This window comes from Hypanus sabinus, chromosome 18, assembly GCF_030144855.1.
Source record: "Hypanus sabinus isolate sHypSab1 chromosome 18, sHypSab1.hap1, whole genome shotgun sequence".
NCBI lineage: Eukaryota > Metazoa > Chordata > Chondrichthyes > Myliobatiformes > Dasyatidae > Hypanus > Hypanus sabinus.
In genome coordinates this window covers 64,312,951-64,332,341 of record NC_082723.1, presented here as the reverse complement: position 1 = coordinate 64,332,341, position 19,391 = coordinate 64,312,951, and the positions used below count along the sequence as shown (strand labels likewise).

At 42.9% G+C, this 19,391-nt stretch overlaps 1 protein-coding gene across 3 annotated transcripts in view; it reads left to right on the top strand.

The window, feature by feature from the left end:
* LOC132407687 (tectonic-2-like) overlaps positions 1-19,391 on the top strand; it is a 56,036-nt gene that overhangs the window by 25,116 nt on the left and 11,529 nt on the right. For 2 of the 3 annotated variants that reach the window (XM_059994537.1, XM_059994534.1), the window contains exons 8-14: positions 747-888; positions 4,489-4,608; positions 6,092-6,241; positions 6,356-6,439; positions 10,769-10,852; positions 14,529-14,646; positions 18,301-18,407. In XM_059994537.1, coding sequence (XP_059850520.1) covers positions 747-888; positions 4,489-4,608; positions 6,092-6,241; positions 6,356-6,439; positions 10,769-10,852; positions 14,529-14,646; positions 18,301-18,407 — 805 coding nt within the window. The remainder of the gene's footprint in view (positions 1-746; positions 889-4,488; positions 4,609-6,091; positions 6,242-6,355; positions 6,440-10,768; positions 10,853-14,528; positions 14,647-18,300; positions 18,408-19,391) is intronic. The other variant, XM_059994535.1, reaches the window with a different exon arrangement.

Genomic DNA, 19,391 nt, shown 5'->3' with positions numbered 1-19,391 from the left:
TCCTTTTGAGATTTTTAAATTTTTTTTCCCCCTGAGCTCCCTCAGGTTCACAGACAGGACCTCATCCCTCTTCTTACCTATAATTCTGGACGCAGCATGCTCCACAGCCTCTGGTCCATTTCCATGTCACCTTGGGGTGTTGTGCATCAGCTGTGTCAGCAGGAAAGTACTGAACCATCCTGGAGTGATGTCTCTCTACAGTTGAATCCCCAATCGTTCTCTTACCTTCTTTCTCTTTCACTCCTTTCCTTCTTTGAACCCTTCACCCCTTCATTCTTTTCTCTCTTGTAGCTGAGCTCTCTGCTCTGTAGCTGAACTCTTTTTGAGATGTCTCCTCCTGGCTATGGCTTCAGTCCCCTCATGAACCACCTCTGTCATCTAGAGAATTTTTTTGGTGAGGATGGTGCACTTGGGGGTGTTTTTGGGCAGGTCTGCCTCATAGCCATCCTTCTCGTTGCACGCTTGTAAGCTGCAGAGTGACTGTCTTCTAAATGTGTTAACCAAAATGTCCTCAGCCGTCAGCACATCTCTGTTTCTGGGACCTGGACTCTTTGTTGCTGCAGCTGGCAAAACCTGCATTGGTGGCTCTCTACATCAGTGGAATTATACACATCCATGCATTAAGAAGTCAGAGGGAAAGTTACACAAGAAATTGGGAAATGAGGGAGTTTTTGTGAAATGCTCATTTACAACTTGGAGAGGAGGAAAGCTCCTTCATCTGTTTAATTTTGTATGTCCATACATAGAAATCCTTGAATGGTCAATGCTTGAAGAACGCCCCTGTGGCTTACTTGAAAGACTTTGAGGCATGGTGTGTAAGTCCACTAACAGCTGAAGCCTGTACAGATATCATTGGAGTTGGTGAATCGATCCAGAATGGCCAGGGAAGTAAGTACCGGCATGATTGAAGAAGTGGCACAGTTTGATTAGAAAATTTTCAGTGTAAAACAGGGGTTCCCAACCTTGGTTGTGCCATGGATCCCTACCATTAACCAAGGGATTCATGGACCCAGGTGAGAAGCCTTGGTGTAAAGTGAGAGAATTCCAACTGGTTGAAAGATTGCTGGTGGGCAATGGAACCAGACTGCTCAAATGAGCTGTTGTGACTTGTAATGTTCTGCCTGATAGGAACCGTTGAAGTGGGGACTCTGAGAAACAATCTGGCTAAACAGTCAAAGGGAGAAATGTTTATGGGGCCGTGGGAAAAGGCAGGAGAATAAGACTAACAATGCAGCACTTCGAAAGAGCTGCCACAAGGAGGATGATGGCCTCATTCTGTTGTACCTCACTCTGCGGTTAAAAGTTCAAAATAAATTTATTATCAAAATACATACAGTATATATTTTTTGCATTATTTATTATTGAGATACAGTGCAGAATAGGGCCTTCTGGTGCTTCGAGCTGCACCGTCCAGCAATCCCCTGATTTAATCCTAGCCTAATAACAGGACAATTTACAATGACCAACTAACCCTCCGAACAGCATGTCTTTAGACTGTGGGAGGAAACTGAAGTACCCAGAATAAACCCATGCAGTCATGGGGGGAATGTATAAACTCAATACAGGCTGTGGCGGGGTTGAACCTTGGTCGCTGGTACTGTTAAGTGTTGTCCTCTCAGCCTCAATCTCAAGTCAAATTTATTGTCATTTTGACCATAAACTGCTGGTACAGTACACAGTAAAAACAAAACAACATTCCTCCAGGACCCTGGTGCTACATGAAACAACACAAAACTACACTAGACTATGTGAGACAGCACAAGACTTAAAACATAAAAACTGCACTTGACTACAGACCTGTACAGGACTACATAAAGTGCACAAAACAGTGCAGGGCAGTACAATAATTATATAAACAAGAGAATAGGCATAGTCGAGGACAGATTACAATATAATAATAAATGATGTAGATGTCAGTCTAGACTCAATTGAGGGGTCTGATGGCTTGGGGGAAGAAACTGTTGCACAGTCTGGTCGTGAGAGCCCGAATGCTTCGGTACCTTTTGCCAGATGGCAGGAGGCAGAAAAGTTTGTATGAGGGGTGTGTGGGGTCCTTCACAATACTGTTAGCTTTGCGGTTGCAGCGTGTGGTGTAACTGTGTAATAGCGGGAAGAGAGACCCCGATGATCTTCTCAGCTGACCTCACTATCCGCTGCAGGGTCTTGTGATCCAAGATGGTGCAATTCCCGAGCCAGGCAGTGATGCAGCTGCGCAGGATACTCTTGGTACATCCTCTGTAGAATGTGGTGAGGATGGAGGGTGGGAGATGGAGTTTTCTCAGCCTTTGCAGAAAATAGAGATGCTGCTGGGCATTCTTTGTTTTGGAGCTGGTGTTGAGGGACCAGGTGAACACCAAGAAATTTGGTGCTCTTAATGATCTCAACGGAGGAGCCGTAAATGTTCAGCAGAGGGTGGTTGCTCCGTGCTCTCCTGAAGTCAACAACCATCTCTTTTGTTTTGCTCACATTCAGAGGTAGTCTGTTAGCCGCTGCACCACCTCTTTCTATGCTGACTCGTCATTCTTGCTGATGAGATCCACCACGGTCGTGTCATTGGCGAACTTGATGATGTGATTCGAGCTGTGTATTGTTGCACATTCGTGGGTCAGAAGAGTGAACAGCAGTGGACTCAGCACACAGCCCTGGGGGTGGGGGGGGGGGCATGCTCAGTGTTATGGTGTTGGAGATGCTGCCTCTGATCTGGACTGACTGAGGTCTCCCAGTTAGGGAGTCTAGGATCCAGTTGCAGAAGGAGGTGTTCAGTCCCAGCAGTTTTCAGCTTTCCAATCAGGTGCTGAGGAATGATTGTGTTGAATACTGAACTGAAGTCTATGAACAGCATTCGAGTGTATGTGTCTTTTTTGTCCAGGTAGGTGAGGGCCAGGTGGAAGGTGGTGGCAATGGCATCATCTGTTGAGTGGTTGGGACGATACATGAACTGCAAGGGTCCAGTGAAGGGGGTAGCAGGGTCTTTATGTGCCTCATGACAAGCCTCTCGAAACACTTCATGATGATGGATGATCTCCTGCATAATGGTGTGAGTGAGAGGTCCTTCCCAAGTGGAAACAATGACCTCTCTCAAAATCAGGGTGGTATGTGACCTGAGAGAGGAACCAACAGGTAATGGTGTTCTTGTATACCTTCCACACTTGTCTTGCTGGTGCCTTGTCAGAAATGCCCAGATGGTGAAAAGTTTGTTTAAAAATCTCATGAATCTGGGTGGTGCTGTTAGATTAGTGCAGGTGAGTACCTGTTTTTGAGATGGTGAGCACAGTGACCACATTGTGTGGGAAATGAATGAAAGGGAGTATTTAGGTGCCGATACAAGACACTGCAGTTATTGGAATCTGGAACTAAATGTTAACTGCTGGAGCTTAGTAGGTCAAGTAACAGCTCAGAATCAGAATCACTGGCATACTTTGTGAAGTTTGTTGTTCTCTATGGCATCTATATTGTTCATTCAGAAAACATGTGGGGACAAGTGTTGCACCTTTTATGTTTGCAGAGGTGGTTACAGGATGCTAGTCAAGCCGACTACTTTATCCTGAATGGTGTTGAGCATCTTGAGTATTTTTGGAGCCTCACTATTCAAAGCAAATGGAAACAACTGCACCACCCTCCTCCTTGGTCAGGAAGTGAGTTATCCATTGAGATGCCCAGACTTTGAACTACTTTTGTAGCTGTTGTATACGTCTAACTGGTCCGGTTGTTTGGTCAATGGTGATCCCACAAAAAGCACCTATAGTGGGTACTTGAACTATAACTGGTACATGAAGACTGAGAAAGACACTGCTTTAACTGGTACACTGTGGAGGTTCTGGCTTAGGCAAACATGAAGCAGGCATGAGAATTTTTAGAAGCGTGGTTCTCTTCTGATAACTCCATAAGGAAACATATCGAAATAGATGCCATCTATAAACCCCTAATTACAAAGAAACGTGAGCCAATAGAATTCAGAGGACAACTGAAGGGATAGCCAATCAGGACCTAGGCAAGTGCATGGGGGCCAATATGAACACAAGCACTCCCAGAGAGAAAAGCCAACAACTGAAGATGTCACCTTTAACTGGTAATGAAACATCTGCAAACTAGTTGTCAAGCTAGGCGAACATGGCAACATCAAATATCTTATCCACAACCGTCCTAAACTTGAATTATAACTCATTTTGTTGCTTGTAAATATGGGAATTTAAAAAAAAGCTGTACCACATACATTGTAAGTATCTATTTTGCATGACCTGGAGTAGCACCACAATCTCGTTGTCTTGAGCAATGACAGTAAAGTTCTATTCTATCCTGTGCATCCATGTTTTCTAAAGTTATTTGAAACAGCTTTAGTATTTAAAGTTGCTCATTGGAAGGACTAAAGTAGCAAAGTGAAGTGGACTAACATTTGAATTGTGGAACTTTCTTTATTTCAAACACATAAAGTAGATCCTCAAAGGAAAAGGTTGCTGCAATAATTGAATTGTTTTTCCTTCCATGTAGCAATGATGCTACCTGCTGTAACCTATCAGAATGCTACAGACCTCAGCAGTTTCATTCCAGCAACTACTTCAGCTTCAGAGTTCCCATTTATCAAGCAGCAGAATGTCTCGACATCTCTCGGTACGAAATAATGTAACATGACCTGCTTTTTTTGTTTTTGCTATGCTTTAAATAGCTTTAAATTTTAGATTGGCTGTGATTTTTAGTTTCTTAACTGGAGTGCCAGCCTGTTTTAGTGCTGCAATTCACATTAGGAATTCCTCAGCTCTCAACAGATTTTGTTAGGGTAGATGTGGAGGGGAAGCCACCTCTTCGCAAGAGGAAGAACCTTTCCACATCCATGAGGTATTGCCCATTTAAAGCACACTGTGGATAATTTTCTTTTCCCTGAGTATCGTGACTCTCTTCCTGAAAGGGTAAAGTGTCCTTAAATGCTATCTTATTTCATCACCTCACAGGAGTTAACTGAACCTCTCCTCTCCAGGACTAATTCTGGACAGTTTCCCAAACTGCTCTACTCCATCCAGAAGCAAAATTATGAATTTCCTTTTGAGGCCTATAGTTTATGAAGATGACTTTCAGTCATTCTCCCTGATAACTGGGATTAGTTTCGTTTCTGTCTGCAGTGGTGCTTTTCTCATTCTGTGGTGGTCACAGAGGGCTGACACACGTGTAGTGGGAGCTCAGGAGAATTAAACTTGACTACCGTTATTGGAAGATGAGTCAGCCTAACACCTCCTGTGGTGTAGCCGCTACTCCCCCGACATGTATCTTGTTGTCTGCTTCTGTTAATGCAGTAATGTATATTAAACTACGTATATTTGCCAAGTGTGAACTCTCAGTAGCATGTACACAAATGTTCTACCTTTCCCTTAGGCTTGGAGTCATTTTAAAAGGGACAATGAAATTGTTGAAGTCCACATTACAGTAGAGGGCTACTAGAGGAATCTTAGGGTTGTATGTGGTAACATGTATATACTCTGATAATAAATTTTACTCTGAACTTCGAACCATGATGCCATTCTAAACTAGTCCTGTACATGGTCCATATCCCTCTATCCCCATGTGCCTCTTAAACCTGGCCAACATATCACCTCTTCTGCCAGTGTGTTCCAGGTACCCTCCACTCTGTGTACTAAAAAATTAACGCATCTCAAATCTCCTTTAAACTTTCCCTCCACTCAGTGTAAATCTATACCCTCTAGTGACATTTCCATCTTGGGGGAAAAAGTATTGACTCTTTGCCTTTTCTATACTATCTATAATTTTATGTACTGTCAGCAGCTCGTCCTCTTAGCCTCTGATGCGCCAGAAAAGACTGTCCAAGTTTGTTCAACCTCTTCCTGCAAACTAATATTCTCCAAATACAGGCAGTATCCTGGAGAACCTTTACTGCACCATCTCCAAAAACCTTCCTAAAGTGTGGTGATCAGAACTGTATGTAATAGTCCAAATGCAGCCAGTTTTATATAGCTGCAATGTGACTTCCCAACTTTTATATTTAGTGGTCTAACTGGTGAAGATGAGCATGTTGTTTACTTCTTTACTATCTTGTCTTGTTGCCTAGTTGTTTTCTAATATTATTTGCTTATTCTTTATGCAGGATTGGTTAATGTATCAGAGCCCAAAGTTGTGAAGGGAATGTGTGAAAATATGATTCTGCAGGCTGATTATGTCTTCTACTGGAATGGGAGTACAATATCTAATATCACTTTACGTGTCACATTGGGAAATATTTCCTTAGATTCATCAGGTATGACTGCTCCACCTCTTCACCTCCTTTGGCCTTGCTGACTTTGAATAGCTGTATCATTGGGAAGTTTGTATCTATTGATTTCCACCTAAATCTATATATCTTACTTTCCAGCTACTGTGACCCAAAGGTTCAGTGTTACCTTCATTCACTCACGCAGTGAACATCACACCCAGGTGACTCGGTCCGGCAATCCAGGTGAGACAGTGGATTACTGTCCGAGCCTCTAGAGTAATGTTGTCGATGAAAGTTTGGAATTTGACTTCAACGAATGAACATTTCCATTTAAAAACAAAAATCAAAGCAATCACTTTATACAAAGGACAGTAATAAGTTGGTTTTTGGTGATCAGTGAACTTCAAAAGTTTAAAGTAAATTTATTACTAACATATAGGTCACCATATACTACCCTGGGATTCATTTTCTTGCGGGCATTTAAAATGCAAGAAAAAAATCCCCACAATGGAATACCACACCCTAGAGGATGGGCAAAAACAACCAATGTGCAAAAGACAACAGATTGGAAATACAAAAAGAAAATAATAATAAACAGTACAGGACCAGTTGGTTAACACAAAAATGATCAAAAATACAAAATGTCAAGAGAAACCAGAAACAATCCCAACCAATTATAGGGTCCTGCAGCAGCTGAACGCAATTTGATTACTTACACAGGCACAATCAAGTGGCAGACATCATTCACCAAAATTTTGCTTTAAAATACAAACTCTTTTAAGAGACTAATCTTAGATAGGTACATGGAGCTTAGAAAAATAGGGGGCTATGCAGGAGGGAAATTCTAGCCAGCTTCTAGAGTAGGTTACACGGTCAGCACAACATTGTGGGCCAGAGGGCCTGTAATGTGCTGCGGATTTTCTATGTTTCATTAAAGACACCAGACCTTACTATAAATAAAAGCTTAATTCAGTTTTAGAGTTAGAGTCCCACACTTCATATTATGACTGATCCATTATTACAGACAGGACAATCCATAACAACCGTCCAGACATAATATTTTAGGATAAACAAGCAAAAACAATTAATACTTAATACTTCATTGTCACCAGACAATTGATACCTGAGCATACAATCATCACACTGATATTTGTTTCTGCGCTTTGCGCTCCCTGAAGTACAAATTGAAGTAGATATAATAAAAATTTAAATTATAAATCATTATTAGAAAATAGAAAAGGGAAAGTAAGGTAGGGCACGTCAGGTCCAGATATTTGGAAGGTACGGCCCAGATCCGGGTCAGGATCCGTTCAGCAGTCTTATCCCAGTTGGAAAGAAGCTGTTCCCAAATCTGGCCGTATGAATCTTCATGCTCCTGAACCTTCTCCCGGAGGGAAGTGGGATAAAAAGTGTGTTGGCTGGGTGGGTCTTGTCCTTGATTATCCTGGCAGCACTGCTCCGACAGAGTGTGGTGTAAGGTGAATCCAAGGATGGAGGATTGGTTTGTGTGATATGCTGGGCTATGTTCACGATCTTCTGCAGCTTCTTTTGGTCTTGGACAGGACAACTTCCATACCAGGTTGTGATGCACCCTAGAAGAATGCTTTCTACGGTGCATCTATAAAAATTAGTGAGGGTTTAGGGGACTGGCCAAATTTCTTCAGCTTTCTCAGGAAGTAAAGGTGCTGGTGGGCCTTCTTAGCAGTGGATTCTGCTTGGTTAGACCAAGTCAGGTCATTTATGATATTCACACTGAGGAACTTAAAGCTTTTGACTTATTCCACCTGCGCACCACTGATATAAACTATATCTGTTTACTTAATAGATATAGCCTTTCCAAACGCACAGAGCATATACCAGAATAGTTTTTGGTGAAAAACACCAGAAATATGCTGAATTAAAAGAAGAAATTGAAAGACTATGGAACATGAACAGGGGATGCATTGTCCCCATAGTAATATCTACAACTGGTATTATCCCAAAGTTGCTACACTGTAGCATTAAACAGCAATATTTATGTAAATTTCAAAGTTCAAAGTAAAATTTATTATCAGAGTCCATATATATCACCACATACAACCCTGAGATTCTTTTTCTGCAGGCATACTTAGCAAATCTATAGAACAATAAATATAAACTGTAAACATCAGGAACTGTTAACTAAGCAAACTGTGCAAATGCAGATCTAAATAAAAAGCAATAAATAACAAGCATGAAGTAACAATATAACGGAGTCCTTAAATGGGTGTAGCTATTTGTCACCATATACAAACCTGCGATTCATTTTCTTGCGGACATACTCAATCCATAGTAGAATAATAACCATAATCTAATCAATGGAAGACCAGCATTCAACAAGAGTGCAAATACAAAATGAAAGATATTAAAAATAAATAAGCAAAAAAAAATCCCTGTAAGTGAGTCCATAGGTTATGGCAACATCTCGATGGGGCAAGTGAGGTTTAGTGTAGTTATCCCCTTTGGTTTAAAAGCCTGATGGTTGAGGGGTAGTAACTGCTCTTGTACCTGGTGGTATGAGTCCTGAGGCACTTGTACCTTCTACCTGATGGCAGCAGTGAGAAAAGTGTATGGCCTGGGTGGTGAAGATCTTTGATGACAGATGCTGCTTTTGTATGGCAACATTTCATATAGATGTGGTCAGTGGTTGGGAGGATTCTACCTGTGATGCACCGGCCGAATCCACTACCTTTTGTCAGATTTTCTGCTCAAAGGCATTTGTGTTCCCGTACCAGTCAGTAATGCAGAAAGTTAGCACACTTTCCACCACACATCTATAGATGTTTGCCAAGGTTTTCAACGACATGCCGAACTTCCACAGACTTCTGAGAAAGTAGAGGCACCGCTGTGCTTTCTTTGCAATAGTATTTATATGACAAGTCCTCTGAGGTAATGACACCCAGGAATTTAAAGTTACTGACCCTCTCCACCTCTGATCCTCTGATGATTACTGGCTCATGGACCTCTGGTTTCCCTCTCCTGAAGTCCACAATCAGTTCCTTGGTCTTATTGACATCGAGTGAGAGGTCGTTGTTATTACACCACTCAGCCAAGTTTTCAGTCTCCCTCCTGTATGCTGATTAATCACCACCTTTGATATAGCTCTCAACAGTGGTGTTGTCAGCAATCACATATATGGTGTTGGAGTTGTACTTAGCCACTCAGTCATAAGTGTAAGGCAAGTAGAGAAGGGGGTTAAGTACACATCCCTGCTGTGCTGATAGAAATTGTGGAGGAGATGTTTTTTGCTAATCTGAACCACGTGAGAGGAAATCCAGGATCCAATTGCACAAGGGGGTGTTGAAGCCCAGGTCTTGAAGTTTACTGATTTGTTTTGAGGGGAGGATGGTGTCAGATGCTGACCTGTAATTGATGAAGAGCATCCTGGATCTCCAGAAATCCACAACACTAAATACCACAGGATTAGTCTGCAAGTTCCTAGCAATTGAGAATTGAGTGTGCTTGACTGTGCCTCTAATTCATATTTTACCATCTTGAGCTGAGAAAAAATAAAAATAGAAATAAATAAGTAATAAATATTGAGAACATGTGATGAAAAGTCTTTGAAAGTGAGTGCATAGGTTGTGGGAACAGTTCAGTGATGGGGTGAGTGAAGTTATCCACTCTGGTTCAAGAGCCTGTTGGTTGATGCTTGCAGTGACATGTAGCCAAAAATATAAAAACCCATAGCAATCTGCAAGCTTTTTAATGAAAGTAAACTGTTGAATGTTCAATTAACTTATATCCACTATCACTTCATTAAGGAAATTTTAACACTGATAAATGTTAGACTGTTACTCCTGAACCTTCATCACACAACTCCATTACTATCCTGATGTTGCTTAAAATTTCAGTCTATGTGGGTGACTGAGTCTTGTTTACTTAATGTGTTAGCAGGGTTAATGTTTGATAATCCTGACCCATATCCAACACAACCTTGATGCTGAAACTGGACCTTTTGGGCTGCTCTCTTCAATATAACACTAGCAGCATGTCACAGTGATGGCATGTCCATCACCTGTGGAGAACAAGACTATTACCATCCACCTATCTACGCCTGTCGTAACTTTAAACACGTATAAGGTAACACACAGATACAGGCCATTCAGCTCACCATGATGCATCAAGGGCAAGGAATTAACTTCTACTGAGCATTAGATTTACCATGGCTGGAGCACTGTGAAGAGAGCCTTCAATTATATGTCGAGACTGGAGAAGCAGGAGTTCGTCCCTTTAGACAAGAAATTATTTGATGAGGATTGAAAAGCTTTATTCAAAATCCTGAAGGTTTTAAAAAGTGTAAATAAAGGGCAGATTAATCAGCTGGCAACAGAATTTGAGGCAGCATGGTAACATAGTGGTTAGCGCACACTTTTAAACAGGTGACCTGGGTTCAATTCCCACTGCTGCCTGTAAGCAGTTTGTACTTTAAGCCAGGGTTAAATTGGGGGAAGAGCCGAAAGGGCCTATTCCACTCTGTATGTCAATAAAGTAATTAAATAAATAAAACCTGTCCAGTGTGCAGAATGGTGAAATGTTCTCTGTTCATTTCAGGTTACTTAGTTGGAAGACCAGTTCTGGCTGCCCTTGAGAGAGGCAAAAATTTGCAGCAAGTCCCTTTAAGAATATGGCGACCAGGTGATGCATTTTGTTTTTGTCAATAGAAGTAATAAAGAGAGAGAGGGAGAGGGGGAAAAAAACACACGACACTGAGGTCACAGACTGCCCTGTGAATTTTCATTCTGTTATTCCTGTCTGTCATTGATGCCTTGAATCTACAGAAGCACTGCAAGAAGGCAACATGGCCTGCATGGACGAATGGTGCCAAAGGATGAATGGCTGTAACTGACTCCATTTGCACCCTCCTCTATTCTAGTGGTTGAAGATAAAAACTTCTTATAGAATTAGAGATTGTTACAGCACAGAAGCTGATCCTTCAGCCCAACTGTTCCATGCTGACTAAGATTCCCGTCTATATCAGTCCATTTACCAGCCCACAACTCTCTAAACTTTTCTAAACCATGGAGCCATCCAACTATATTTTAAAAATTGTTATTGTACTTATCCACTTGCTCTGGCACCTCTCATCTATCCCGATAAGTAAATACCATCATCCCTGTAGTCCTTTTATTCAATTTCTTTTGTGTCCATCATAAAGTATGATGCTCAGGCAGGATTCGTTACTTCAGTGTTTGTAATGGTTTATTGTTCCATGCTCTTGAGCTCCATGCCTCTGTTTATAGTGCCAGGATTCCATGTGACTTTTAAACCATTTCTCTACCCTGCCCCCTCCAACAAATGATACGTACCCCCCTTCATATCTCTTTTTTTAATTGACTCTGCTCATTCTTGCAATAAACCCAGTCCTGATGAAGGGTCTTGGCCCAAAATTTTGACTGTTTGTTCATTTCCATAGATACTGCCTGATCTGCTGAGTCCTGTAGCATTTTATGTGGGTTGCAATAAGTGAAAGTTTCATTTTTTCACCTCTAAATTTAATCTCCCACCAATTTACCCAATCTATCATCTTGAGCCTTTATTATCCTTGCAGTTGTTGTACTCTAAATTTACATAGTGTGGAAAGTCACATTTTACTGCTACTGGTTTCTGTTAATGGTCTAATTTTCTATCCAGGCTGTTGCATTATGGCCAGGTACAGCAACTCCAATGTGTGGAGCACAAGAAGCTGCAGAGTAGTGGACATAGTGCAGTTTATCACCAATAGAGCCCTACCCACCACTGACCTCAGTCCTCATCGCCATCGAACCATTGACAGTGGTGGACACAGCAGGTCCATCAGGGACACAGTCCTCCCTACCTCTGGTACCTAACCTTCTCATCACTGAAGTGGTGGCCACACTCAGCCCATCACAGTCACAGTCCTCCCTACCTCTGACATCAGCCCTCACTATCGAACCATTGACGGTGGTGGACACAGCCTGTCCATCAGGGATACAGTCCTCCCTACCACTGATATCAGTCCTCCTCACTATCGAACCATTGACAGTGATGGACACAGCAGGTCCATCAGGGGCACAGTCCTCCCTACCACTGATATCAGTCCTCCTCAGCATCGAACCATTGACAGTGATGGACACAGCCTGTCCATCAGGGGCACAGTCCTCTCTACCACTGATATCAGTCCTCCTCAGCATCGAACCATTGACAGTGATGGACACAGCAGGTCCATCAGGGGCACAGTCCTCTCTACCACTGATATCAGTCCTCCTCAGCATCGAACCATTGACAGTGATGGACACAGCCTGTCCATCAGGGACACAGTCCTCTCTACCACTGATATCAGTCCTCCTCACTATCGAACCATTGACAGTGGTGGACACAGCCTGTCCATCAGGGACACAGTCCTCTCTACCACTGATATCAGTCCTCCTCAGCATCGAACCATTGACAGTGATGGACACAGCAGGTCCATCAGGGGCACAGTCCTCTCTACCACTGATATCAGTCCTCCTCAGCATCGAACCATTGACAGTGATGGACACAGCCTGTCCATCAGGGACACAGTCCTCTCTACCACTGATATCAGTCCTCCTCAGCATCGAACCATTGACAGTGATGGACACAGCAGGTCCATCAAGGGCACGGTCCTCTCTACCACTGATATCAGTCCTCCTCAGCATCGAACCATTGTCAGTGATGGACACAGCAGGTCCATCAGGGGCACAGTCCTCTCTACCACTGATATCAGTCCTCCTCAGCATCGAACCATTGACAGTGGTGGACACAGCAGGTCCATCAGGGGCACAGTCCTCTCTACCACTGATATCAGTCCTCCTCAGCATCGAACCATTGACAGTGGTGGACACAGCAGGTCCATCAGGGGCACAGTCCTCCCTACCACTGATACCTACCCTTCTCACCACTGAAGTGGTTGCCACACTCAGCCCATCACAGTCACAGTCCTCCCTACCTCTGACATCAGCCCTCTTCACCATTGAACCATTGACAGTGCTGGACACAGCCTGTCCATCAGGGGCACAGTCCTCCCTACCTCTGACATCAGCCCTGCTCACCATTAACCTCACTGGCAGTGGTGGACACACTGTCCATCATGAACACAGTCTTCCCCACCACTGACTCCAGTCTTTCTCACCATTGAATCATTGACAGTGATGGACACAGCCCTCTTCACCACAGACACCATCGACAGTGGTGAACACAGTCACCCCCCACCACTGACACCAGACCTTCTCACCATGACACCATTGACAGTGGTGAGCCCAGTCCTCCTGACCATTAACACCAGTCCTCTTCACCACTGACACCATCAACAGTGGAGGACGCACTCTGTCCATCATGGGCACGGTCTTCCCCACCACTGACACCAATCCTACACACCATTAACAGTGATAGACGCAGTCTTTCCCACAGCTGACACCAGTCCTCCTCTCTGTTGACACCAGCCCACCCCACCCCTGACACAGTCCTTTTCACCATTGACACCATCGACAGTCCTCCTCTCCACTGAGAGTGGTGGACACAGCCCTTCTGCCATTGACAGCATCTACAGGTTTCAGGAAGGCAGCATCTATCATTCAAGTATCCCCAATAATCAGCTCATGTCCCCTTCTCGTTGCTACTGTTGGGGTGGAGGTACAGATGTCTGAAGTCCCACACCACCAGGTACAGGGACAGCTACTTTCCTCCAACCATCAGATTCTTCAACCAACTTCAGCAAAAGAGCAGTATTAATAACCTCTCGCACTACCATGGACTTTTTTCTGTTTGCCATTTTTCTTTGCAGTTTTTTCAGTTTTATATAATTTGCATACAATTTGTATTCTGTATGTTGTCCGTATTTATGTGCCTGTGATACTGCTGTAAGTGCGCATGTCCCCGGTACCATGAACAGATGACATTAAACTTGCCTTGTAGCACCTTTTATTCCATGAGCATCAGTCTTGATGATGAGTCTGACATGTCCTACAGATAACATCAACATTATTTCTGTCATCAACCTTCTCTGTTATTTCATCAAGAAAAAGCTGTCATAGTTTAAGTTGTTATGAGAAGACTTGTACTTTTTATTAACTTGTACATCATTCCCGTGAGCATATGCGTTTTCTCTGGGTGCTCCGCTTTCCTCTCACAGTCTGAAGAGAGACTGTTTAATAGGTAATTGTCATTGTAAATCGTGATTAGGCTAGGGTTAAATCAGTGGATTGCTAGGTGGCGTGGCTCATTAGGCTGGAAGTCCGTTCCATGCTGTGTCTCTAAATAAATAAATGTGAGCAAAGTTCGGAAAAAAAATCTGTTTTTGTAAAATCTATTTTTATTCCATTTTGCTTTCCAGTTGGAAATGGGCTGTGCTCATCAGCTAAAACCACGTCGTTATTGTTTGGAGAGGATGCAACCTCTGGCTGCCTGTTGCGCCTTGGCATTGATGATTTTGAAAACTGTACTGCTCTTCGGTGTGTAAGCAATTGTTTGACTCTCTCAAGGGTTTGATAGTCAGGTTTATTAGGCAAAAATGTCAGATAGCTAATGTTCTTGTGGACTGTCCCACTGCACTTGCCTTTGGCTGCTGTTTCTATAATGAAAGGACAAGTCTGCAATTGAGTTTAATCTGTATGCGTGTGCTCATGAGTTTGACCTGTATGTGCGCTCAGGTGAGTTTAATCTGTATGTGCGCTCAGGTGTGTTTAATCTGCATGTGCGTTCAGGTGAGTTTAATCTGTATGTGTGTTCAGGTGAGTTTAATTTGTATGTGCATCCAGGTGAGTTGAATCTGTATGTGTGTACTGGTGGGTTAAACCTGTATGTGAGTCCAGGTGAGTTGAATCTGTATGTGCGTCAAGGTGAGTTTAACCTGTATGTGCATCCAGGTGAGTTGAATCTGTATGTGTGTACTGGTGGGTTAAACCTGTATGTGAGTCCAGGTGAGTTTAACCTGTATGTGCATCCAGGTGAGTTTGATCTGTATGTATGTTCAGGTGAGTTTAATCTGTATGTGCATCCAGGCGAGTTTAACCTGTATGTGCGTCCAAGTGAGTTTAACCTGTATGTGCGTCCAGGTGAGTTGAATCTGTATGTGCGTCCAGGTGAGTTTAACCTGTATGTATGTTCAGGTGAGTTTAACCTGTATGTGCAACAAGGTGTGTTTAACCGGAGAAAAAAGCAACCTGTTGATCTTTAGAAACATAGAAAACCTACAGCATAATACAGGCCCTTCGGCCCACAAAGCTGTGTCGAACATATCCTTAACTGAGAAATTACCTAGGGTTACCTATAGCCCTCTATTTTTCTGAGCTCCATATCCCTGTCTAGGAATCTCTTAAAAGACCCTATTGTATCCACCTCCGTCGCTGGCAGCCCATTCCACGCACTCACCACTCTCTGCGTAAAAAAACTTACCCCTGACATCTCCTCTGTACCTACTTCCAAACACCTTAAAATTGTGCCCACTTGTGCTAGCCATTTCAGCCCTGGGGAAAAGCCTTTGACTATCCACACGATCGATGCTTCTCATCATCTGGTCACCTCTCATCCTTTGTCGCTCCAAGGAAAAAAGGCTGAGTTCACTCAACCTTTTCTCATAAGGCATGCTCTCCAATCCAGACAACGTCCTTGTAAATCTCCTCTCCACCCTTTCTATGGTTTCCACATCCTTCCTGTAGTGAGGTGACCAGAACTGAGCACAGTACTCTAGTGGGGTCTGACCAGGGTCCTATATAACTGCAACATTACCTCTTGGCTCCTAAACTCAATTCCACGATTGATGAAGGCCAAAGCACCGTATGCTTTCTTAACCACAGAGTCAACCTGCGCAGCAGCTTTGAATATCCTATGGACTCGGACCCCAAGATCCCTCTGATGCTCCACACTGCCAAGAGTCTTACCATTAATACTATATTGTGCCTTCATATTTGACCTACCAAAATGAACCACCTCACACTTATCTGGGTTGAACTCCATCTGCCACTTCTCAGTTTTGCATCCTATCGATGTCCCGCTGTAACCTCTGACAGCCCTCCTATCTACAACACCCCTAACCTTTGTGTCATCAGCAAATTTACTAACCCATCCCTCCACTTCTTCACCCAGGTCATTTATAAAAATCACGAAGAGTAGGGGTCCCAGAACAGATCCCTGAGTCATTCCACTGGTGACTGACCTCTATACAGAATATGATCCATCTAAAAACACACTTTGCCTTCTGTAGGCAAGCCAGTTCTGGATCCACAAAGCAATGTCCCCTTGGATCCCATGCCTCCATACTTCCTCAATAAGCCTTGCATGGGATACCTTGTCAAATGCCTTGCTGAAATCCATATACACGACATCTACTGCCCTACCATCATCAATGTGTTTAGTCACATCCTCAAAAAATTCAATCAGGCTCATAAGGCATGACCTGCCTTTTGACAAAGCCATGCTGACTATTCCTAATCATATTATGCCTCTCCAAATGTTCATAAATCCTGCCTCTCAGGATCTTTTCCATCAACTTACCAACCACTGGATCCTCAATTACATTGGATTAAAAAAAATGTTTAAATCTTGCAATAAGGTAGTTGCATTTCTGTAACTCAATTGACAACAATGAGACATTCCTTAAATACTTCATACCCAGTGTTGGATTCTGGTGTTTTTAATCCAAGGTTCCTTTATTAAGAGTTGATAGAACAGGAAAGTTGAAACAGACAGTGATAGGGGAAAGCTAAGATTAAAGAAGAATGAGAAACTAAAGATGGCACCTAGCATTAAGCTGCTATTTTTATACACAAATATGAAAATTTCCATACAAATATGCTGACCAGAGGCAACCAATTAGAAGTCTGCATTTGAATACCTAGTACCAAGTTAACCAATGAGGAAGTACTTATTCAGTGCTGCACAAAGAAACTGCCAGAGCTTTTCAGAATTGTAGTTTGTATAACCACTAGTGCAGGGGTTTCCGTCCTGGGGTCCATGGACCCCTTGTTTAATGGTATTGGTCCATGGCATTAAAAAATGGTTGGGAACCTCTGTACTAGTTTGTTATGTGCATGTTAAGAATTACTTAAAATGCAAGCAAATAATTATTGTTAAGTTGCAAAGAAAATAACAAATAGTTTAATCTAAGAATTAAACAGTCAATCCAACACCAGTTAAGTTCTTTAAAGTATAGTAATGAGGAGCAGTGAAATGAAAAGCAACTAGAATGAATTATTTCAGAATGTTCTGCTCCTTATTCAACTATGATCCTCATATTTCTGAGGCCGCTCCCTGCATTTCTGGTGCCTTGTGTTGTATTTTTTTACTTCCACTTCTCTGAGTTCAATCCCCTTCTGTTTCTCCCCTAATGGAAAATGCTCAGTGAATTAATCTAGTAAGTGTGAATGACAATTGACGTTTGCTTTACTCTAGCAATTAGTTCAGTACCATCTTTGAAATGTTTACACAGCTCTGAATCAACAGTTTCAATGTTATTTTGCTATTGAAGCCCAGCCAGGACACTGTATGCTGGGTTTATGAAGGGTTCGGGACCACCTGGATTTCTCACATACTTTCTAAATTTGTTGTGAATTTGCTGTGGGGATATTGGGTTAGCACTGCGCATCCTCTGATTCTGTGTTGCTATTACTTGGGCAAGTACCTCAGGTCTGCAGTCCTGACAGGTCAAAGATAAAGATTAGTTTTATTTGTCATATTTACATTGAAACATAATGAAATGCCTCTTTTGTGACAATGAGGATGGGCCGGGGTGGTCTGCAAGTGTCGTTATGTTTCTGGCCTCAACAAAGCATGACCACGGTTTATGGATAGTACATGAATAGGAAAGGTTTGGAGCAGGGGTTCCAAACCGTCTTTTTATACCATGGACCAATACCATTAAGCCAGGCTGAGAACCCCTGGTTTAGAGGGATATGGGCCAGACATGCAGAAAATGGGACTAGCTTAGATAGGGAATCATGGTCAGCACAGATCAGCTGGGCTGAAGGGCTTATTTTTGTGCTGTATGATTGCAAGTTTGACTCAGATAAATTGGGCACCTCTTCTGAGATTAGCTGTCGGAGTGCGTTGACACAGTAGTAATGCTCTGATTTCCATTGCTTGCCTGATGCCCTTCTGATGTATGACAGGTCCACTGTTTATGAAAATCTGCTCAATCTTGTGCCAGCGGATTACGTAGCACAGAGGGGAAACTCCAACTTCACAGACCTATCAGAGTGGGTGTCGTTATTTAAAGGTAAGTTTTTAATTGTAGCTGAAGTGAGGTATTTCCTTCATTTGCCTGCTAGATTACCTACTTACTGCCTGTTATGCCACTGGCATTTAGGATTGCAGTGAAGGTCCTCCATGTCTGTCTGTCCTTGGCCATCTTCCCTATTGTGCCCCAGTTGTGGTTCAGGGTCCTCATTTCTGTCTCTGTGGTACAGCACTAACTTGTCTTTGATCTCCCGTGTTTCCTCTGCCCTTCAAGGGCCCAATGAAGTGCTGCCTTGATGATAGAGTTTGCATCTCTTTACATCACATGCCCAATCCATCTTTATCATTTCCTCATGATGTTTGTGGCCATGTCCTCTTGATGATGCTGAAGGAGAAGGGCAGGTTGGAGATCTTTCTTGGCCAGAAAATACGGAGGACCTATGGAGGCTCATGTTGCTGAATGACGGCAGCTTGGTAAGGTTGCTGTCTGTCATGCACCAGCATTCTGACCGGTACAAGCTCTGGTGCAGATTCACCTTGGTGAGGATGCTGCTAGATATTTTTGTATTATTCTGTGTAGGCTGTGGATTAAAAGCTGCCTCCACACACCGTGAACAGAGTGGAATTGATACCTAATAGGATCAGTTATGACTGAATGGTGAAGCTGACCTTCACGCTCCGATTTCCTGTGTATTCCTACAGTATCGCAAAGAGATTCCTAGTCGGTTAATGTGCAGTCATTTTTAGATAAGTGTAACCCCCTGGGTCGCCTCAGGCTCGCTCAGCTCATTCCCGTCTAGGGGGAGCAGCCTTCTGGGTAATCAGCTGGTGTGGAAGCTGTGTGATGTCCCCGCCTCACCCAAAAACAGACAGTACACCATATGCGATTAAATGAGTACAATTTATAAAGGTTACAATAACTAAGTGATTAATAACGATACAGTATATATGAAGAAAAAAAAATAAAGAAAAGGTGACAAACTTATCAAAGTCCAAACCACTTCGTGCACAACCGTTGGAGCTC